The following is a 24685-nucleotide window of genomic DNA, read 5'->3' as shown; positions in this document are numbered from 1 at the left end:
CAATGCATTTTGAATGTTTATTGTTGCTTTAAAAATAAATTAAGCAACACATAAGCTGATATATCTTATTAGTTAACTAGCTTTGTAAAAATAGTTATAATGGTATCAACTTATTTCAATTAGAAATAGTCAAAACGCGTGATACTTCCACATTATCATACTATAATATTTACTAGAGAGCATGTATTAGACAATATCTGGTGATTTAATATTAATAATAAGGAAATATTATAACATTTAAAAGATTGTGAAAAACCTGGAGTGAATCATTTTTTTGGGTCTCTCACTACTGACATTTAAAGTGAATTATTATTTACAAAAGCAGGAAGACACTCCATAGCAATAGGAAAATGAATAGAATTTGAACTGTTAGAAAAGTAAATCTCAATTTATAAACAAATTCAATTTGGATGAAAAAATCACATAAATATAAATTTAATTGGTAAAAATAGAGTTCAGAAAGCATAGTCTTAATATTATTTAAGTATTCTTAGCACTTCCATGTGCTATTTATTTAAATAAGTTATAAATTTGAAGACTATTTTTTGGTACTGGGGATTGAACTCAGGGACACTTGGCCACTGAGCCACATTCAGCCTTGTTTTGTATTTTATTTAGAGACAGGATCTCACTGAGTTGCTTAGGGCCTTGCCTTTGCTGAGGTGGGCTTTGACTCATGATCCTCCTGTCTCAGCCTCCTGAGCCAAGGGGATTATAGAAGACCTTTTTTTAAACAGTAAGAATTAAGTTTAGAATTTTGTTGTATTTGATCAAATTATTTTTAGAGGCTTTTCACACATGCTATTCTCTTCCTCCTTCCAAAAAGCAAATGATATTAATTTTTGTGTGCCCTCTGTGTTAGTTTCAACACATTTTACATACTTATGTCTATATTCTTTCATAACATATATTTTTTGATAGGTTACGTTTTTATATTTCCTTGATTTTTAAAATTTTAATATAAAAGTAATTTATGAATAAATTTTCATAGTTATAACTCATATTACATATACAACTAATGTTCCCATATGACAACCCCCATTGCAAAGACCCATGTTAAATGATAACCATTGTTAACATTTTGAAGTACATCCTTCTGAATTTTTTCCTGTGTATTTATATATGTGAGTCTACAGAATATTTAGTATTATTTTATAATACATATGTAATTGACATAATGTGTATAGCTTATTTTTTAGCAATTTGATTTAATAACTAAAGGGCTTGAAAGATTTTTATCTTCTTGTTGGTATCTTTTTCTTTCTAAGATGTCCATATCTTGTTTATTGTGTTGTGGAATAGAAATGTCATCTCTTTTTCTTCTATTAAAGAGCACACATTGTTTTCAATATTGTGTTATAAACCTGCTGTGAATATCTGTATGTAGTCTTCTTTTTGCAGACCTGTAGGTATTATTTTAGAGTAATTATTGTTTTTTAATTTGTATTTTGTTAAATGATTCTCTAAAATGGCTTTAGCAATTTGGAATGAAGGTGTCTATAAGTTATGACTTTATTCACAAAACTTAATATTATTATGTTTCAAATGTTATAAGTGAAAAATAGTATTTTCTAATTTTTCCAACTTAATGGGTTGAATGTTTATATGTTTATTTTTTTTTTAATTTTTATTGTTGGTTGTTCAAAATATTACATAGTTCTTGACATGTCATATTTCACACTTTGATTCAAGTGGGTTATGAACTCCCATTTTTACCCTGTATACAGATTGCAGAATCACATCAGTTACATATCCACTGATTTACATATTGCCATACTAGTGTCTGTTGTATTCTGCTGCCTTTCCTATCCTCTACTATCCTCCCTCCCTCCCCCTCCCCTCCTGTCTTCTATCTCTACCCCATATACTGTAATTCATTTCTCCCCCCTTTTTTTCACCTTTTCCTTCACTTCCTCTTGTTTGTAATTTTGTATAACCCTGAGGGTCTCCTTCCATTTCCAGGCAATTTCCCTTCTCTCTCCCTTTCCCTCCCACCTCTCATCCCTGTTTAATGTTAATCTTCTTCTCATGCTCTTCTTCCTACTCTGTTCTTAGTTACTCTCCTTATATCAAAGAAGACATTTGGCATTTGGTTTTTAGGGATTGGCTAGCTTCACTTAGCATAATCTGCTCTAATGCCATCCATTTCCCTGCAAATTCTATGATTTTGTCATTTTTTAATGCAGAGTAATACTCCATTAAATGCCACATTTTTTTATCCATTCGTCTATTGAAGGGCATCTAGGTTGGTTCCACAGTCTTGCTATTGTGAATTGTGCTGCTATGAACATCGATGTAGCAGTGTCCCTATAGTATGCTCTTTTTAGGTCTTCAGGGAATAGACCAAGAAGGGGAATAGCTGGGTCAAATGGTGGTTCCATTCCCAGCTTTCCAAGAAATCTCCATACTGCTTTCCAAATTGGCCACACCAATTTGCAGTCCCACCAGCAATGTACAAGTGTACCCTTTTCCCCACATCCTCGCCAGCACTTGTTGTTGTTTGACTTCATAATGGCTGCCAATCTTACTGGAGTGAGATGGTATCTTAGGGAGGTTTTGATTTGCGTTTCTCTGACTGCTAGAGATGGTGAGCATTTTTTCATGTACTTGGTGATTAATTGTATATCCTTCTCTGAAAAGTGTCTGTTTAGGTCCTTGGCCCATTTGTTGATTGGGTTATTTGTTTTCTTATTGTCTAATTTTTTGAGTTCTTTGTATACTCTGGATATTAGGGCTCTATCTGAAGTGTGAGGAGTAAAGATTTGTTCCCAGGATGTAGGCTCCCTATTTACCTCTCTTATTGTTTCTTTTGCTGAGAAAAAACTTTTTAGTTTGAGTAAGTCCCATTTGTTGATTCTAGTTATTAACTCTTGTGCTATGGGTGTCCTATTGAGGAATTTGGAGCCTGACACCACAGTATGTAGATCGTAGCCAACTTTTTCTTCTATCAGACGCCGTGTCTCTGATTTGATATCAAGCTCCTTGATCCATTTTGAGTTAACTTTTGTGCATGGCAAGAGAATGGGATTCAGTTTCATTTTGTTGCATATGGATTTCCAGTTTTTCCAGCACCATTTGTTGAAGATGCTATCCTTCCTCCATTGCATGCTTTTAGCCCCTTTATCAAATATAAGATAGTTGTAATTTTGTGGATTGGTTTCTGTGTCCTCTATTCTGTACCATTGGTCCACCTGGCTGTTTTGGTACCAGTACCATGCTGTTTTTGTTACTATTGCTCTGTAGTATAGTTTGAAGTCTGGTATCGCTATACCGCCTGATTCACACTTCCTGCTTAGAGTTGTTTTTGCTATTCTGGGTCTTTTATTTTTCCATATGAATTTCATGATTTCTTTATCTATTTCTACAAGAAATGCCGTTGGGATTTTGATTGGCATTGCATTAAACCTATAGAGAACTTTTGGTAATATCGCCATTTTGATGATGTTAGTTCTGCCTATCCATGAACAGGGTATATTTTTCCATCTTCTAAGATCTTCTTCTATTTCTCTCTTTAGGGTTCTGTAGTTTTCATTGTCTAAGTCTTTCACCTCTTTTGTTAGGTTGATTCCCAAGTATTTTATTTTTTTGAGGATATTGTGAATGGAGTGGTTGTCCTCATTTCCATTTCAGAGGATTTGTCGCTGATATACAGGAATGCCTTTGATTTATGCATGTTGATGTTATATCCTGCCACTTTGCTGAATTCATTTATTAGTTCTAGTAGTTTTTTTGTAGACCCTTTTGGGTCTTCTAGGTATAGAATCATGTCTTCCGCAAATAGTGATAATTTAAGTTCTTCTTTTCCTATTTTTATGTCTTTAATTTCTTTCGTCTGTCTAATTGCTCCAGGCAGTGTTTCGAGAACTATGTTGAACAGAAGTGGTGAGAGATGGCATCCCTGTCTTGTTCCAGATTTTAGAGGGAATGCCTTCAATTTTTCTCCATTCAGAATGATGCTAGCCTGAGACTTAGCATAGATTGCTTTTACAATATTGAGGTATGTTCCTGTTATCCCTAGTTTTTCTAGAGTTTTGAACATAAAGGGATGCTGTACTTTGTTGAATGCTGTTTCTGCATCTATCGAGATGACCATATGGTTCTTATCTTTAAGTCTATTGATGTGGTGAATAACATTCATTGATTTCTGTATATTGAACCAGCTTTGCATCCCAGGGATGAATCCTACTTGATCATGGTGCACAATTTTTTTTGATATGTTTTTGTATCCGATTCGCAAGAATTTTATTGAGGATTTTTGCATCCAGATTCATTAGAGATAGTGGTCTGTAGTTTTCTTTCTTTGAGGTGTCTTTGTCTGGTTTCGGAATCAGGGTGATGTTGGCCCCATAGAATGAATTTGGAAGTTCTCCCTCTTTCTCTATTTCTTGGAATAGCTTGAAAAGTATTGGTATTAGTTCTTCTTTAAAGGTTTTGTAAAACTCTGCTGTATACCCATCCGGTCCTGGGCTTTTCTTAGTTGGTAGTCTTTTGATGGCTTCTTCTATTTCCTCAATTGATATTGGTCTGTTTAGGTCGTCTATATCCTCCTGACTCAATCTGGGTAGATCATATGACTTAAGAAATTTATCGATGCCTTCACTATCTTCTATTTTATTGGAGTATAAGGATTCAAAATAATTTCTAATTATCTTATGTATTTCTGAAGTGTCTGTTGTGATATTGCTTTTTTCATCCCGTATGCTACTAATTTGAGTTCTCTCTCTTCTTCTCTTCCTTATCATGGCTAAGGGTCTGTTGATCTTATTTATTTTTTCAAAGAACCAACTTTTAGTTTTGTTAATTTTTTCAATTGTTTCTTTTGTTTCAATTTCATTAATTTCAGCTCTGATTTTAATTATTTCTTGCCTTCTACTTCTTTTGCTGTTGTTTTGCTCTTCTTTTTCTAGGATTTTGAGACGAAGTGTGAGATCATTTATTTGTTGGTTTTTTTTCTTTTTTTAAGGAATGAACTCCAAGCAATGAATTTTCCTCTTAGAACTGCTTTCATTGTGTCCCATAGATTCTGATATGTTGTGTCTGTGTTTTCATTTATCTCTAAGAATTTTTTAATTTCCTCCTTGATGTCTTCTATAACCTATTGATCATTCAGTAACCTATTGTTCATTCTCCAAGTGATGCATGATTTTTCCTTCCTTCTTTTATCGTTGATTTCCAGTTTCATTCCATTATGATCAGATAAGATGCATGGTATTATCTCTACTCCTTTATAATGTCTAAGAGTTGCCCTGTGATATAATATATGATCTGTTTTTGAGAAGGATCCATGTGCTGCTGAGAAAAAAGTGTAACTGCTTGATTTTGGGTGGTATATTCTATATATGTCAATTAAGTCTAGGTTATTAATTGTATTATTGAGTTCTATAGTTTCTTTATTCAACTTTTGTTTGGAAGATCTGTCCATTGGTGAGAGAGGTGTGTTGAAGTCTCCCATGATTATTGTATGGTGGTCTATTAGACTCTTGAACTTGAGAAGAGTTTGTTTGATGAACATAGCTGCACCATTGTCTGGAGCATATATATTTATGATTGTTATGTCTTGTTGGTGTATGGTTCCCTTGAGCAGTGTGTAGTGTCCCTCTTTATCCCTTTTGATTAACTTTGGCTTGAAATCTATTTTATTTGGTATGAGTATGGACACTCCTGCTTGTTTCCGAAGTCCATGTGAGTGATATGATTTTTCTCAACCTTTCACCTTCAGTCTATGTATGTCTATTCCTATCAAATGCGTCTCCTGTAAGCAGCATATTGTTGGATCTTATTTTTTTTTGATCCATTCTACTAGCCTGTGTCTCTTAATTGGTGAGTTTAAGCCATTGACATTTAGGGTTATTATTGAGATATGGATTGTTCTTCCAGCCATATTTGTTTATTTATGTTACTTAACATGGTTTGTTTTTCCTCTTTGATTATTTTTTCCCTTTACTGTACTACCTCCCACTGTTGGCTTTCATTGTTATTTTCCATTTCCTCTTCCTGTAATGTTTTGCCCAGGATGTTTTGAAGAGATGGTTTTGTAGCTGCAAATTCTTTTAACTTTTGTTTATCGTGGAAGGTTTTAATTTCATCTTCCATCCTGAAGCTTAATTTCGCTGGATACACAATTCTTGGTTGGAACCCATTTTCTTTCAGCGTTTGAAATATGTTATTCCAGGATCTTCTAGCTTTCAGAGTCTGTGTTGAGAGATCAGCTGTTATCCTGATTGGTTTACCCCTAAATGTAATCTGCTTCCTTTCTCTTGAAGCTTTTAAAATTCTCTCCTTATTCTGTATGTTAGGCATCTTCATTATAATGTGTCTAGGTGTGGATCTCTTATGATTTTGCACATTCGGCGTCCTGTAGGCTTCTAGGATTTGGGATTCTGTCTCATTCTTCAAGTCTGGGAAGTTTTCTGTTATTATTTCATTGAATAGATTGCTCATTCCTTTGGTTTGGAGCTCTGTACCTTCCTGTATCCCAATGACTCTTAAGTTTTGTCTCTTTATGTTATCCCATATTTCTTGGATGTTCTGCTCATGGTTTCTTAACAGTCTCGCTGAGCTGTCTATGTTCTTTTCCAGTTGAAATACTTTGTCTTCATTGTCTGATGTTCTATCTTCTAAGTGATCTACTCTGCTGGTAGTATTCTCCATTGAGTTTTTAAGTTGGTTTATTGCTTCCTGCATTTCTAGGATTTCTGTTTGCTTGTTTTTTATAACCTCTATCTCCCTGTATAGTTGATCTTTTGCTTCTTGGATTTGTTTATGTAATTCATTGTCCAAGTGATCTTTCATTGTCTGATTTTGCTGTCTAATGTCTTCCTTGATACTCCAGATCATCTGAAGCATGTATATCCTGAATTCTTTATCTGACATTCCATCTGCTGTAGCTATTACCTCTTCTAAAGTTGAGTTGACCTGCATTGCTTGTGGTCCTTTCTTTCCTTGTCTTTTCATACTGCTTGCGTTTCTTTCTGCTTGGTGAAACTGTTGTGTTATTGAATTTTCCCCCTATATATTTATATTGCTCTTGTATAGTTGCAAAGTCTCCCTTGCAGGGGCGGGCGGTGGCTGTGCTTCTCCTCCAATTGGGGTGATCTGTTTATCATGCCGGCGGGCCCCTGGGCCCCTTCTCCAAGTCAGGTGGTCTGCCTACCTTGCGGGCAATGGCTGGGCCCCTCCTCCAATAGGGATGATCTGTCTACCACGCTGGCTGGCCGCTGGGCCTCTTCTCCATGTTGCAGGTCTGCCCTCCCTGCAGGCGCAGGCGGCGGCCGTGCCCCTCCTCCAGTTGGGGTGATCCTTCAACTAGGCCGGCGGGCCGCTGGGCCCCTTCTCCGGGACGCTTGGTCTGCCTACCTTGTGGGCGGCATCTGGGCACTTCCTCCAACTCGGGTGATGTGTCTACCACGCCAGCGGGCCGCTGGGCCTGCTCCGCCTGTCGGTCGCAGGTCTGCCTACCTTGCAGGCAGGGGCGGCGGCCCTGCTCTGCCCCTCCTCCAATTGGGGCGATGTGTTTACCACGCTGGCAGGCCGCTCGAATGTTTATATGTTGATTGGTGTTTTGTTTACTTTTCTATGAATTTCATGTTTTTATTCTTTACGTTTTCCTTTTCTTATTGTCATATAGTTCTTCCTATATTCCCTGTTTACTAATACATTTGAATGATTTTTTATATTTGTTGTTGATTTGTGTATCTTCTATGAAATGCTTGTTCCTGTTCTTCACTTGCTTATTTTTCTTTTAGATATTTTTCCTTCTTCATTTGTAGGAATTTTTTATACATTTCACATATCAATTCTTTTCCTGTTTTATATTTTCCCAATACTTTACCCCATTCCTTAAAGAAGTCTACTGACTGACTGGCATGGGGGTACCAAAGGCAAGTCCTCCCATCCCCTTCAGCTCAGGCCATTAATTAGTGCTCCAGGGCTGCCCCAAGGAATCATTTTGAAGATGGTTTTCACTTTTCAACAACATCTTTGTTAAGCTATTCATCCAAGACTCCCCCTGCCCCCAAGATTTGTGCTATCATGCCTCCTTTTCTTCTTCAACTTTTAAGAATAATCCTTCAATAAATTGCTTGCATAAAAATATTACTTAGGCTCTGCTTCTAAGACACCTAACCTAGGACACTGGGTAGTTTTTTTCTTTAGCAGTAGATATTTTTAAGACTAACAAAATTCTTCAAAGTAGGTTATGATTATAAAAACATACAATGGTTCTTTATTAACAAATACACTATGTTTTTAGACATGTATACTTTCTCTTTAAAGTTGTATATTTGTTGTATTAATATTTCATTTGGATATTGGCAGTATTGAATATTCAACACGTTTATTACAAGTTTTGGAAATTTTGATCGGAGCTAAGACAGTATTTTAATTCTGAAAATATTGTCAGTTCTTTGCTCCTTGTCTGAGTTATTTTTGTTGAGAGTAAACATTTACTCAATCATGTATAGTCAACATGGTCTAATATTTGGGGCCAAAAGCTAGGAAAGGATAAATTAAATTAAAGGTTGAGCATTCTTAGTTTAAAAATCCAAAATTTAAAATACTCTAAAATCTTCAATTTTTTTGAGCACTGATATGACACCACAGTGGAAAATTCCACACTTGACCTCATATGACTGGTTGCAGTCAAAATGCAGCTAAGTTAAAAATATTGTATAAAACTACCTTCATGCTATATGTATAAGGTGTATATGAAATGTAAATGAATTTCCTTTTTAAGCTTGGGTACCATCCCTGACATATTTCATTATGTGTATGAACACATTCCAAATTCTAAAAAGAATCTGAAATCGGAAACACTTCTGATCCTAAGCATTTTAAATAACAGATGCTTAACCCATGTTTATAGGAGGTGTTTTTTTAAAAAAAAGTTTCTTAATATTGTCTACATCATGAATTATTTTGTGGTATCTAGGGAGTGGTTCTAAGCTAAGCCCCATTGATACATGGGTCCTTCCTGCAGTATCTGCTACACTTTCCGTTCTAAGTGGGATTAGCTCAGGAAATGACAGGACTAGTTCAGCAGTAGACAGAATTAGAACTTCAGACTGAAATAATTGGGGTAAATTATAAACTAGAGAAAAACATATCTGCTGTGAAACAACACAAGCATGGTTATTTGATCATGGTGATTCACTTATTGAGCATTTATCATGTGCTAGACCCCATTCAGTACTTTGTTGCATTTACTTATTTGCTATTCACAAAAATATTTTAGTGCAGATACTCCTCTTATTTTCACAAAGAAACTCAGCCTCAGGGTGTTGAGTAACTAATTTAGGTCACACTAGAGTCACACAGGTCACACACGGATAAGTTGTATACAGATTTAATAATCTTAATTAAATGTATCTGATTGATTAATGATTTCTTGCTCTTTCTACCTTAGGCTTACAGTCTCATTCTTTTTCCTGTGACTGATCACCCTCTTGGTCCTGATCAGTCCATTCCTTTAATGTTTCTCATATTTTCTTCACTGACCCCACTGGCACAGGTGGCCCTTGTCAGTGTTGTGGGAGTGATTTGTCTGTTAAGAATGCCTCCATTATTTCTTCATTCATGTAAGACAAAAGTTTACTTAAAATAAATTGCAAGATAGTTAAAGTGAAAGAATGTTGAGGTATAATCCCAAAGCCTTTGCCTGGACTGAAAGACTTTCCAGATGACACCTAAGTACCTAACAGATGTGAGATTCATTAAGTCTGAGTAAAATGACACAATTAGATAGGATTGCTTAGGAAATTTCTTCCAGCTATTATCTTACTTAATTTGTGTAAAAATTAATCAAATCATTTCTTTCAATTTATTTGTTTTTAAAGAGAGAGAGATTTTTTTAATATTTATTTTTTAATTTTGGCGTCACAACATCTTTATTTTATTTTTATGTGGTGCTGAGGATCAAACCCAGCGCCCCGCACATGCCAGGTGAGCGCGCTATCTCTTAAGCCACATCCCTAGCCCTTAATCAAATTCTTTCAAATGCTTGTATATGAATTATTCCTGCTTTAGTTCCCTTAATGTTTAAAATTGTTATTCACAGAGTATTGGTTTCCTGCATTTCCCCACGTGGAGTAGAAGTGTTTTTATTGTTTAATTTTTTTATTGTGGTTATTTAGGCTTTGTTGGTTATTTTCTGAGACCTTTTCTGAGCAGGAATGAGATTGGGGCCAGGTTTAATTTATGCAGCTTTTCCCATAAACACTTCAAATGTTAATCCTTTGCTTTTAAATTTTAGTACAAATGTAAACTTAGGGGAAGTTCATAGTAAAGTATCAGAAGCATGACCTCCCTTCATTCACTTCTCAGTATTATTTCAGGTGTGTGTGTGTGTGTGTGTGTTTTGAATACTGAGATTAGGGCATAGAGTTTGATAACTAAATTATTTTCATGATGACTTTATGTGTCTCATACTCATACTCCATGTGTCACTTGTTTTTAATGTATTTCATCATAAGAGGCTGCAAATCTATTCTGTGCCAGGGAGTATTACTTTCTTTTTAATGTAGTACCTTCTCCTTCTTAAGAATATTCCTGTAAAATAATTATTATCAATGTTTCACGTTATGTTCTTTGTAACGCCAAAGGAAAGTGTGGGTATAGATTTTATTTTATTTTATTTTTTTCAGTCAGTTTTGGGAGAGACAACACAAATACTGATGCTCATGACAGATGTGTGGCATCAGGACACCCTTCAACACCTCTGGCTTATAATGTGAACAACACAAGAGGTGTCCAATCTCTAGAAAAATACTTGAAAAATTATGGGGAAAATGACTGTGTTTTTTTTTTTTCTTATACTGTACAGGTATACCCATTTGTGTTTATGGTAATCCTTTTCCAAGTTGATGCAGTTCTGAAACCCCACAAAGCTTTTTATGCCTTTGGTTAATGCATTTGGAATCATAGTAGGACAGTTAATATTATCAATATGACTTCATTATTTAATGTATTTTACATTTACTCAAATTTTAAATAAATTGCTTATTAGTGAGCTGTATAATCCCCAAAACTAGAATCAAGTGTTCCTCAAGCATCCTAAATAAGAAATGTGACTCTAATTTTATTTAGAATAAATCTACCATATGGTGGTATTATTTGCTAAGGTTGTGTAGATTACCGAATAACTTACTTTCTGGGTACTTTTTATTAAATTCTGATTCTAAATACCAAAGGGTGTATTTTCAGGTGCTCATTGTAAACTTCATGGAGATCAGACTGAATTTTATACCACTTCTAATAGGAACAGTATACATCTGTGTTATGTTGTCAACAAGTTAGGATTATTTTTTTGTTAATTTAAATAGCATTAAAGTTTCAATTAGAAGATAATCCTTTTTTTGTAACAAATTTGATTTTTAAAAGAGCATAATATTTATGGTAGTGGAAGCCCCTGAACAATAGATAGGTATAGATCAGCCTATAATGTGTACTTTTAAGACTTGTTATGATTCAAGTAACTGTCACTTTTGAACTGAGAAAAGTAGGAATTGAAAAAAAGATGCCTTATCTGACCTGGACATTTATAAAAATATATAAAACATACACGTTGGTTAAGGAATTAAGGGTTATTTTTATAATTATAGTGACACTATAGAAAAAGAAATGAAATTAGCATGTTATAACACTGTTACATTTATCTCTCATAAATAATTCAAGTTGATGTAATGGATTATTTCATCCAATTTGTTCAGCATTAATTTTTTTCATGATGTTTTCAGGTGTTTATTGACAAATTTCAGATTATTGAACTGTAAATTGTTTGAAAGACTTGACAGACTTCTGAATGTCTAAAAGGTACATTGCAGCATAATCAATCTCAGGATTATTACACTTATTCATGACAGCAAAACATCAAATGTGTTTTCTTATTTATGTTTGAAATCCTGATGTGATCAAGTTACAACTTCATTTTCTGAAATCCGTTTCCTCTATAGGGACTAATGCTGTGTTGTAATAGGTAGCACAGTATCAAAGCAAAACCAGAGATGGACTTTGCCATTAAGAAGCTGAAGATAAAAATAGTACAGATAGATTCTGATTCCCATGTAAGGAGCTAATGCCTGAGGATATATAAAGAGAGAGTACAGGGTCCACAATGGAGCCAGTGGGAAGGAGGTTTTAGAGATGGCATCCTGGAAGGGAAAGCATGGTATCTGTGGGAGTTTTGCCACATTAAAGTCACAGAACAGGCAGCCTGAGCAGGTGGACCCACATCTACACAGGCCCTAAAGGTGAAAGTGAATAGAAAATGGCAGTCATCAGTGTAATTGGAGAATGAAATGTGAGGAGAGAAATAATGAATCTGGAGATTTAGAGAGTATCTAGGCGCTGAAGAGCCTTTCTAAAGAAGATGGATAATTCGAGTCTATATTTTATCTTTCTGTCATTTATTCCTTTTCATTAGGAAATAGGAGTTCATATAAAACAAGGTGAAATCTAAAGGATTTTTGTCTTTAATGGATTTTATATCTACCCCAGTTCATCTCATTGAACATTCAAACATGCTTTAGAACCTGTGGTGGTTTTACTTAAGGAAATTAGGACAAATGTATCTGTAGATTAAATGTGTTATTTGTTCCCAGTGGAAGTCTGGCTCTGTTCATTATATGTCAGAAGAGGAGTGATTATTGTAATTTTTTTTGAAAAATTTTTCTTAGTTAAATCTTATGAATACTTGCTAAGGAGATATGGAATTGAGTCAGATTTAGAAATTTTAATGCTGATCCAAATGCAAGAAATCCTTCTTAAAAGGCCAAGAATTATTTCAATATACATCAATTTTGAAGTACTTAAGTCATCATGGTGAATATCTTGGCATTAATGCATTTAAGGCCATAGGTTCACAACCAGCTGCAAGTCATTATGGTTTATAATGCTCTAATTAGGACACAGTTGTTCAGTAGGCACTGAATGGAAACTGAAATAAATGCTGCATATAAATGAAAAAAATCAGAGCTAAGAATGATGCTAATTAAAACATTAAGAATAAAATCATGGAAAATGTATTATTCATTGTCTCTAATTTGGAAAATGTAAGCTGTGAGGACGAGACATTTTTATTTGTGAAAAATAAGAGTTCCATTTATATTTAAAGCTTTCTTCAATGAAGACCTTATAGGAACACTGAAATGCTCAGGTGTGGCTCATATACAGTTTAGATTTAAACTCAAATTCATGTGGAGGTAAAAGAAACCTTATATGGTGTTGGTGGAAATGTAAATTAGTACAGTCATTTGAGAAAACTAGAGAAGTTCCTCAAAATATTAAAAATAGATTGACTATATGATTTAGCAACTCCATATCTGAATATATATCCTAGGGATCTGAACTGAGAATTTCAAAGAAATGCCTTCACGTCTGTTCATTGAAGCATTATTAGTAATAGCCAAGATATGAAACAAAAGGATGAATGGATAAATAAAAAATGTGATATATATATATATATATATATATATATATATATATATATATATATATCATGATATATATATATATATCATGATATGCTATTCAGCTTTAAATGAGAAGGAAATTCTATATTTGCAACAATGTAGATGAACCTGGATTACTTTATGCTCAGTGAAATGAAAGAAGCCAGCACAGAGAAATAAATGCTATGTGGTCTCACTACAATTGGCATTTTAAAAAGTCAAACTTGACGAAGTAGGGGATAGAATCGGAGTTACTAGAGGTGACAGTTGGAATGGGTGGCATAGGGAATGGGGAGATGTGCAAAGGGTTGGTTACAAATTTTCAGTTATACAGGAGGAATGTATTTCAGGAATCTGTTGCATGGCATGGTGACTATAGTCAATAGTAGAGAAGTATGAACTTCAAAATTTAACATTTTAAATGTTCTCACACGAGAGATGGTGGATATATTAATTAGCTTGATTTAATCATTGCACAAAGTAAGCATATATCAAAATATCATGTTATACTATATAAATATATACAATTCTTCCTTGTCCAATTAAATAAATGCTATGTGATCTCACTAGCAAATTAAAAATAAAGTCAACTTTAAAGATTAACTCAGATTCAGTGATTGCAATGAAAAAATCATCCATTAAAATCTTAAAATGCAAATGTGTCAAACTATATTGTTTGAAATTATATCTGAGAAAAAATATTCTCCATTTTCATGTCTTCCTTCTTCAAGGAAATGAAAGTTTTTTTTTTACTTAATCAATTCTCCTATCTATAAGGATAATGAAGTGGAGGGTTTCTAATATTATATATTTATTAGTGTTTAGTCAGGCAGATTTGGTCACAAAAAACAATAAAATGAAACAGAGTCCAATTCAAGTGGACAAAGGGGGATTGGACAGTGCATTAAAAGGTTAAGTAAAATTTTAAAGCAAAGCAAAACAAAACAGAAGCACATCATGGTACATTGTGAAGCCCAGTGAAAAGTAGCAGCCAGCAGAGTCCTAAGATTGACTCTAAACTAGGAATACCTGAAGAGGAAGCATGATTTGGTTCTCACTCCAGTGCATGCAGTATATACCAGGCTTACCTGAGCCAACCTTGAAGTAGAGATGGTTTAATTTCTTATTCCTGCTTGCTTGTTAGCCGAGTGACTTCAGATGAATTACTTCTGCCGTAAAACGCCCAGTTTTCATTCCGTGCCCAGTGAACCATTGTGTCCTAATTAGAAGTTTTACCTACTTCTAGAGTAAAAGGAAAATCTGTGGAAAATATTTAGTACAGCAAAAGTTGGTTAACTAGAGCTGCTGTCTTCTTCTCCTTCTTCTACCTCTGATTGATCATCAGCACCCTTGTGTACTGACGCTGATATGGCTCATAAATTTTTTGTTTTAGATTCCCTCAGTATATACTCTGACTTTTCTTAGGATTACCAACTGATTTAGCTTTCATGCAAGTCTTCAAATTATAGTTGTGTTTGCCTCATACGTTTAACTTTTTTATAAGCTTACCCTGTATCCTTTGTGGTTTAATTTCTTCTGTTAATAGCCTGATTATTTCTGAGCTTCCTAAATCGAACAACAAAGAGACGAATTTATCCTAATCATTTTCTTTTTCTCAAAATGGAGATCTCAGTGTCTGGCTATACCTTTGTCTGATCTTTGACTCTGTTATGCTTCTGTCAATAACCTGCTGAGTCACATAGTTTAAAAAAAAAATGGCTTCATCTGGTGTTCTCCTACACAGGTAATGCTGGAGCATTTACTTAGCAATAATCATAGCTGTCACATGCTTCCTCCCTCTAATTAAGCACACGTAGAAAATTAAGATTCAATGATTTGCCAAAATTATGAAATCAATTGTGAGTAGTTAGTCTGGCTCTTAAATAAATGATCTCATGTCACCCAACCTAATACACTTTTGAGTATACTTTAAGTATTTTTGGTTACATCAACTTTTTTTTTAACCATTTGAAATTTTTGTAAAATATTGTATCATTTTTGTATTTATAAATTTAAAAGATTCTTAGGTATCAGAATTTAATCATTTATTGTTTTGGTATAACCCAAATTCTATGCTGTGCCTTGAAATGCAATATTTTGTTTTACTAGGTCTTATTTCTAATTGTATTCTATTGACTTGTTCTTTTTCTTTTAACTTTTCTCAGGTTGCTAAGTTGGCTATCCCCGTGCAAGCCTTGGAGTCCCAATGGGGGACTCAGGATCAAGAAGATCTACCTTGGTCTCACGGTTGCCAATATTTAGAAAAAGTATTAGCAGAAGACATGACTCTCTTCCTTCTTCACCCTCTTCCAGCAATACGGTTGGTGTCCACAGTTCTTCTCCTTCCAGCACTAACTCAAGCTCAGGTAGTACAGGAAAACGCAGGAGCATATTCCGAGCTCCTTCCATCAGCTTCCACCATAAGAAAGGGAGTGAACCTAAGCAAGAACCCACTAACCAGAACCTTAGTATTTCAAATGGTGCTCAACCTGGTCACAGCAATATGCAGAAACTGAGTTTGGAAGAACATATTAAAACCAGGGGAAGACATTCTGTGGGTTTTAGTAGTTCACGACATAAGAAGATAACAAGATCCTTGACAGAGAATTTTGAAAGGGAAAAGGAGCACTCAACTAATAAGAATGTCTTTATAAATTGTCTAAGTTCTGGGAAAAGTGAGGGAGATGATTCTGGATTCACAGAAGAACAAACTCGCCGTTCTGTTAAGCAGTCAACAAGGAAGTTACTCCCTAAATCTTTTTCATCTCACTATAAATTTTCTAAGCCAGTTCCACAGAGCCAATCCATTTCGTTGGTACAACAGTCTGAATTTTCACTTGAAATTACACAGTACCAAGAGAGAGAACCTGTGTTAGTAAGAGCGTCTCCATCTTGTTCTGTGGATGTAAATGAACGGGCAGGAAGCTCTTTGCAATCTCCTTTGCTTTCTGCTGATCTTACCACAGCCCAGACACCTTCAGAATTTTTAGCCTTGACTGAAGATTCTGTATCTGAAGCAGATGCATTTCCTAATAGTGGAAGCTTAGCATCCCACTGTGACAATGGTGGCCCCAATGACCCTACCTCTCAGAGCTCTCCCAAACCTGCTGCTATTACAAAGACAACAATAGAACTTATGGGAGCTGTGCCTGGTGCAGTTATGTCTCCTGGGAAATACAGGTTAGAAGGTCGATGTAGCACTGAATCTAATTCCTTATCAGAAACCTCTGCTGCTAATCAAAAGGAAATGTCATTGCAAATCACTGAGCTACCGGTTAAGAATGTGAACAACTCAGAGACTCACCTATCAGCAGATACTCAAAGAGAAGAAAATATGCCATTACAAAATGGTGAATCAATGCCAAGGACAGGCTCTCCAAGGAAACTTGGATTCTATGAGCAACATAAAGCAATAGCTGAACGTGTTAAAGGGACTCATCCTGTTTCAGATTCAAGGATAATACCTTCTTCTGGTGATCATCACATTTTAAACAAAACATCCTATGGTTATGAAGCAAGTACAGCCAGAGGTATGCTGCTTTTCTTTGTATAATACATGATGTGAATCAATGTTCATTATAATGTATTCAATTTTCTCACTTTATCTCATGTATCCACATTTTCTTCATTTTTTCACTCTACATTTCTTCTCCTTTGTTTTAAATGCTGCTGCTTCTTAATTTTAAATTTACCTCAATTATATATATTAAAAGCATAACTCATTAATACTATTCATTTTCCTCTACTATGTTACTCAGATTCTAACCTCCAAGGAAAGTGGAAGGAAATTAATTCTGTTTGTAATGTGACTTTATGTAGAATAAAGGCTGTCTTTTTTTTAATAATCCACTATGAAGTTATTGGTATTTCATAATTAGTGAAATGAATATATTTCATCCAAACTCATTATACATTTTTATGCTTTAAATTCTGTTGCTTATGTTAACAAATGTTTATTAACTAGGGCACATGATTTGATATAAATCATCCCTATCTCTTGACAAGAATTAATTGCAAACTTTAAAAATAAGATTCATGGAGCATATAGCCCCTGCCTGATTTTGACCCTGTCTCTAAAATTAACTAGATGTGCAATCTGGCACTCATTCTCTTTAGTTTAAAAGAAAGGGTGTGTGTGTGTTTGTGTGTGTGTGTGTTGTGTGTGTGTGTGTGTGTATGAGAGAGAGAGAGAGAGAGAGAATGAATTATCCCAGTTTGACTCCAGAAAACTTGGTTATTAAACATAAAATTCAGTTCAAGAAAACTTTTGGGTACTTCCTGTATACCCAAAAATGTGCTAAGAAATTTGCATGTACTATTTTATTCAATGTTCACAAAACTTTCATACAGAGTTATTGATAAAAATTTATAATTGATAACATTACCAAGTCACTTTGTTAGCAAATTTGTTGAAATGCAGGCAGTTAAAAAAAAAATCACACAAGTACCCTGATCTGAGCATTACACATTATATGCATGCATTGAAATGTCACTGTGTACCCCACAAATACATAGAACTGGTATAAAAATAAATTTTCTTTTGGTGCAAAAAGAAAGAAAAAAGCACCAAAACATAGAAATATGATTATATACCAAATATATATCTTACATATCAAATTCTTATTTAGCGGTGATGACTTGCCTCAATGTATAATTCAATACTGTGCTTTTTTGTCTCTGTGTAAGCAGTGATGATCTTGGTGATTATTTATCTGTTTGTTAAGAAAATGGATTTAAGACATTTAACACATTAAAATAATTTGACAATGTGTTACCTGCTCTTGTACAGATATTCTGGTAATATCAACAAGGAAAAGATGATATTCTACTATTTTTTATTTGTGAGAATATTGAATATTGATATGCTCATCTTCATAAGGATTTTGTAATTTGGGACTTAAAAATTTTAAAATCAGTTTTAAGTAAATGTGTTTCAGGCAAGAAAGATGCTGCACACACTCAGTTCCATATACTAAATTTATTTTGTATTTGTTATGAAACATATAGTTAAGCTACTATATTATATGTACCTGAGTGTCTTAGATGTCCTATTAGTACTATTAATAATGAAATTAAATTTTATTCATTAGTTTTAAACTTATTTTAAAAAATTGCTATATTAGTCTAATAGGTTTTGTTAAAAAATGTTTTAACTAGTAGATGACCCTAAATAGAACAGTTAGTTTATTAATTTCTTCATTCAACAAGTATAGTTTTGACACTTTTTGTTTTCTGGAATCAAATGTGGAATTTTTTAAAAATTTATTTTAATTAGGTGTATATGACAGCAGAATGCATTTTGATTCATTGTACACAATTGCAGCACAACTTTACATTTCTCTGGTTGTACACGATGTAGCATCACATCATATGTGCAGTCATACATGTACCTAGGGTAATGATATCCATCTCATTCCACCATCTTTCCTACTCCCATACCCACACTCCACCCCACCTTTGCTTTGCCTCATCAAAATTCCCTTATTTTTTCCATGTCTTTCCTATTGTGGATCAGAATCCATTTATTAGAGAGAACATTTGGCCTTTGGATTTCTGGGATTGGCTTACTTACCATCAATTTACCTGCAAATGCCATAATTTAATTCTCTTTTAATGCTGAGTAACAGTTCATTGTGTGTATATACCACAGTTTCTTTATCCATTAATCTATTGAAGGGCATCTAGGTTGCTTCCACAGTTTAGCTATTGTGAATTGAGCTGCTATAAACAATGATGTGGCTGAATGCTATAGTAATGCTATAGCATGCTGATTTTAATTCCTTTGGGTATAGACCAAGGGGTGGGACAGTTGGGTCAAATGGTGGTTCCATTCCAAGTTTTCTAAGGAATCTCCATACTGCTTTCCTGATTGGTTGCGCCAATTTGCAGTTCCACCAGCAATGTATGAGCATGCCTATTCCCTCACATTATTGCTAACATTTATTGCTATCTATATTCTTGATAACTGCCATTCTGAATGGTGTGAGATGAAATCTTAGAGTAGTTTTGATTTGCATTTCTTTAATTATTTGAAATGTTGAACATTTTTTCATATGTTTATTGATTGAATGTATATCTTCTTCTAAAAAATGTCTGTTCAGCTCCTTAGCCCATTTATTGATTGGGTTGTTTGTTTTTTTAGTGTTAAGTTTTTGAGTTCTTTATATATCCTGAATATTAGTGTTGTATCTGATATACATGTGGCAAAAATTTGCTCCCAAAATGTAGATTCTCTCTTCACCTCATTGATTGTTTCTTTAGCTGAGAAGCAGCATTTTATTGTGAGTATATCCCATTTATTAATTCTTGATTTTCTTTCTTGCTCTTTAGGAGTCTTGTTAAGTTAAATTGTTTTTAGCACTAGCAATACAACAGGCAGAAGTCTCACCTTCATGAAGCATATTTTCTACTGTGGATACTCATACAATGAAAGTGCATATAAATAAATATCATATGTTAATAATGGCTGAGTACAAGTTTTAAAACAGAATAAAGGACTGGAATTGGGAAGTGAGGTTGAGGTTTGCCTTTTTCAACATGACAAGAAGGGTGGCACCTAAGGTAGAATATTACAAAGATTTGAATGAAGTTAGAGCAAGCCATGGAGATACTTGAAAGAAATATATTTATGTGAGGATCACAGGTCTAAGGATGTAGGGCTGGAGCCTGAGGTGTTCCAAAAACCTCCAGAAGCTCATGTGGCATAGAAGAATGAAGGGTACAGGGTGGGGGGGATTTGAGGTCGAGCATCTCAACAGGACAGGCCCTGGTGTGAGGATGATGAAATGGGTCATGGCTCAAGGAACCAGGCAGGCCCTTTGGAAAGCTTTATGACTAGAGGAATGATGATGGTGGAGCTTCCTGTGTTAAGCAACATGGTTCTGGCCACCATGTGAAAGCAGGTTTGGTGTTGGGGATGCAGAGAGGCAGGTGCGAGTACGCAAGATAATTTTAGGGAGTATTATGCTAATTTCCAAGGGAACATCTATAAAAACTCAGTTTATATATTCATATTAATATATTCATATTAATTATTTTTCTTTTACTAGTTCTTGCCAGTAGCCTCAGTCCATATCGGGAAGGAAGGTTTATAGAGAGGCGACTCCGGTCCTCATCAGAAGGAACTGCAGGGAGTAGCAGAATGATTTTGAAACCAAAAGATGGAAATGTAGAAGAAGTAAATAGTTTAAGAAAGCAAAGAACGAGTTCCTCATCCTCAAAAATGAACAGTATGGTAAGTATATACATATGGATGCAAATAATAAAATACTGCTTTATATATCTGTCTTCAGGTTTTTGCTTCTTGCAAAAAAATACACTGGCTGAAGGGTAGATATGTATTATTTGAAGGGAAAGTTGATCTCTATAGTTGATGTCACAAATCAGAGTCATTTCTCACTTGAGATTTCTACGGGGCAGAACAGATAGGTGCATACCATGACAGATCCCCTTTAGTTCTTGTCTTCCGTGCTTCCATGGGAAGTTTGCAATTCTTCATTTTAGAACAAGACCCAAAGATACACAAGGTAAAAAAAAACACTGATTGTGAGGATAGCCTCATTTCCCACTATAAAATGTAGTTTCATAAAACACACTTGCACTCATACCACCTTTAAGCCGTTTAGTCATCTCTCCTGTAGTGTAGCCAGGGTGCGCTACACGGGGTGCCGAGTCTGTGGGGGCCAATCCAACATGCTTATCTGAAGTTCAAACCCACTGCAGGTAAGTGAGATACCAGATTCCTGGTCCAAGCTATAGAGCCTGCATTTAGGATGGGGTGTGTATGTTGGGTGTGGTCTGATCTTACACTTGTGGGGTGGGATGTTATAGGAGTATGCATAAGAAGCTCCCTCACAGAATAAGGTGGAGTTGGGGAGTGGGAATAGCTGAGGCTTGAACTTCATTCCAAGGGTCCATGAGGACTTGTGTCTCATCTATGTTTGGATAAGTTTGCCTTTTTGGAATTTGTTTCGCTTGTTTTCTTGCAAATGTGTCCTTTTTCAGCAGTATATTTTACTCCTGTTGTTTAACAGCATTTCTTTAAAATTATTTACCTACCTACATACCTGCTTACCTCGATCTACCCATCCATAGATATTTGTTGAAAAATGCTAATAAGTAAATCACTTATAATATCTCTATGTACCTTAGATAATATAGTTTCAAATGAAAATTCTAGGTAAGTTATACATGATGATTGTATTATGCAGAATCCTTCAGTTAGTATGGTTACCTTGAGTTTTAGCAAAACCATTCTGCTTGAAATTGGAAGTTATAGCTATTATTTGGGCTTCACCATTTCTTAATATTGGTCAAACAAGGAACTAATGAACAGCCAAGGATATTGGGCTTCCTGGTTACATTGTACGAAAAGATTATAATGGGTTTACATTTGAACATAGTAAGATAGTAAATTGTTTTTCTTTTGTACATTGAAAGTGTTATATCCTTATTGTTGTAGTTGATTTTTTTAAAGTATGAGAATATGTTTAAAAAAGATTTTCATTTGATGAAACCCAAGAAGTTAGAGATAATTGGGAATTATTAAACATTTTTTTCTTCAGATAATTTACATTATTTCTTTATATAGAAGTATTTATATTGATATGTACAGTATAAACTCCTCTTGCTCAAAGTTGAAACTTTTATGTATTCTCATATATCAGATGTTTTTCTTACACCACGTAATTTAAATAATTGACATTGTAAAAGCGCAAAATCACACTTCTTCTCAATTCCACTTCCGAGATTTACAACTGAAAATGTCAAAAAACATAGAAAGTGATTTTGTTTTTTTGTTTGAACCCTTGTTTAAAATTTTCAAAAAGTGTTCCTGCAGAGTTACAGTCATTCCACTAGATGGCAGTATTACACCATTGCCATGTGGTTGACTAGAAACCTGGGGTGAAGGTATTGAACCTGTTCTCTCAGTTTATGGTTTGTACTAATTGAAATAAATACTGACACTTTTGAACCTTAAAATACTTAATGATTTCACTGTTTCCCTTTGTATTTTCCATATACATTTCATTCATAATTTCCCTTATTATTCAATAGTTAATTTATAATGTGCAAAATATATTATTTTAGCAATGCAAGGAAGAAATGCTAGGAGGCTCTAGGTAATTCTAAATCTGTGTTGAACAAGTGACAAGTATGTAGGAAATCATAGCTTTATATGTGAAAAGTGACATATTTTCTATATTCCTCTTCCAAAATAGCTCAAGCAAGTGTACATACTTGAGAATGAATCTGTGGTTTAGTTATTATTTCCTTTTAAAGAAATAATAACAGGTGTTTTAATGTTTATTAGTGTCAAGGGACACTTAATGCTTTGAACATTGAGTCCTCATAGAATTACTATGGACTAAGTCTTACTGTTTTAATCAAGTTTTGCAAAAGCTGAAAGATAAGACACCATGAAGATAAATAACTTTCCCAAAATCATATAGATAGTAAATGCCAGAGGTCGGATATGGCTTTTTAAGTTTAAAAACCTACAGGCTTTTTTAAACCTACAGGCTTTGGGGAGAATGTATTAGCTTTAAAATTAATTTGAAGCACTTTTCAATTTTGTTCTGTTAATTCTGTTGAATTAACAGAACATGAAATTAACATGTTTATTTCCCAGCAGCACCAAAAAAAAAAAAAAAAAAAAAAGAAAAGAAATTAACATGTTTAAGGCAACCTATGCTTGGTGTCAGTCTATACTCTAACCCTCTATAACAGATAGAAAAAAACGGAAAAATTAATACTTATTTTGAACTTAAAATATACTAGTATTTCTTGATATAGTGATGAGTGCATCAGTGTCTCTACTGAAATATATAACATCAAATGTGGATATGCATACCAAGGTGGAATTCCAGTCCTTTGTACAGTTCATGGGATGTCAGATATGGGTCTGTTAAGATGCCAAGGTGTTCCTGCATGGCAGAAGATACACTATAATGGATTAGATGCATGAAAATTCTAGTGTTTTTGTATACTTGTGGGATATTGCAATCTAGAAGAGAAAGGGCACATTGAATTAATTTATAAAATGTCAGTGGCCCAGAAACAGCTGGAATTTGCTTAATTTTTTTTACAGGGAAAATATATCTAAAACTATTTAATAGACATTCACATTTATTTAATTTTTTTTCAAAGAAACCACTATAGAGACTTTTCTTTATTTTTATCTAAGGAGAAACTTTCTCAATACTTTCCATAGGATTGTCTAAAAGAAGCTCAAAGAGCTTTTCTAGAAATAGGGTTTTCTTCTTTTCTCTTTCTTTCTTTTCCTTCCTTCCTTCCTTCCTTCCTTCCTTCCTTCCTTCCTTCCTTCCTATCTTTTTTACAAGCTTTCCCTTTGAACTCTGATTTATAAATAAGCATAAGGTTTTGTTATGGTTTCACAAATTTCATTACACAGTGAATTCTCACTCTGGATATTTGCAGGATCACCCTGTCCTGATTTTTTAAAAAAAATAATAATGTGAGGGTAAATTCATAAATAATGAGCAATACAAAGGAACTGACATTCAAGGCAGGAAAGTGCCTGGATTGTGATAATCTTGATTAAATGATAAAAAATAAGCTTCAAGTCTTAGTGACTTTATAATATGCATTTATTTCTCACTCGAGTTATATGTTCATGGTGAAAGGTGCCAGGGGTTCTGTTGTGTCTCTTTGCTGTGTTTTCAGAGTAGCTGTCAAAGCCGCTACTATTGTTAACCTTGCCTTTTACCATGGTAAAATATAAAGAGACTCTGGAGGTCCTGATAATAAAATGCTCTGACCTATGAAAGTCACTTCATTTCTGCTCACAACTCATTGGTCAGATCTCATCATGTGTCCCAAATTAGACACAAAAGAGGCCATGCAATCTCTCCTTGTGTCTGGAAGGTATAGACTTGATTTGTGTTTGGTGAGCACCAATGACTATCATTTCAAATATTTTTTGTATCTCCATTTTTTAATTAAGTGATATTTCCTTCAGGCCTCTTCCTTACCTGTTGTCCAGTCATTGAATGCCTCACACTGGGTTGGTCATTTGTTGTTGAAAAAGATGAAATCACATCTGAAACTGAAGGATTAATGTATAAGGATGAGTTTTGGTTTTTGGGACATTCTCTCCTCCCTTCTTAATGTCCTTGAGATGTATACTTTAAATGGACTGAATTTACATTTTTATTTGACTCAAGGAGTCTTACTGTATTTGGAAGTATTTTATTACATTACAAATTTGGTTTGGAAAG

General features: G+C 34.4%; 1 protein-coding gene across 1 annotated transcript in view; it reads left to right on the top strand.

Annotated features, from left to right (window-relative positions):
• Ccser1 (coiled-coil serine rich protein 1) overlaps nucleotides 1-24685 on the top strand; it is a 660775-nt gene that overhangs the window by 139706 nt on the left and 496384 nt on the right. The window contains exons 2-3 of the mRNA XM_071614850.1: nucleotides 15611-16975; nucleotides 20495-20679. Of these exons, the coding sequence (XP_071470951.1) occupies nucleotides 15652-16975; nucleotides 20495-20679 (1509 nt within the window). The 5' untranslated portion in view covers nucleotides 15611-15651. The remainder of the gene's footprint in view (nucleotides 1-15610; nucleotides 16976-20494; nucleotides 20680-24685) is intronic.

Source organism: Marmota flaviventris, chromosome 7 (assembly GCF_047511675.1).
Source record: "Marmota flaviventris isolate mMarFla1 chromosome 7, mMarFla1.hap1, whole genome shotgun sequence".
NCBI lineage: Eukaryota > Metazoa > Chordata > Mammalia > Rodentia > Sciuridae > Marmota > Marmota flaviventris.
Note: the sequence above shows the minus strand (reverse complement) of the source record. Positions and strands in the feature narration are given on the sequence as shown.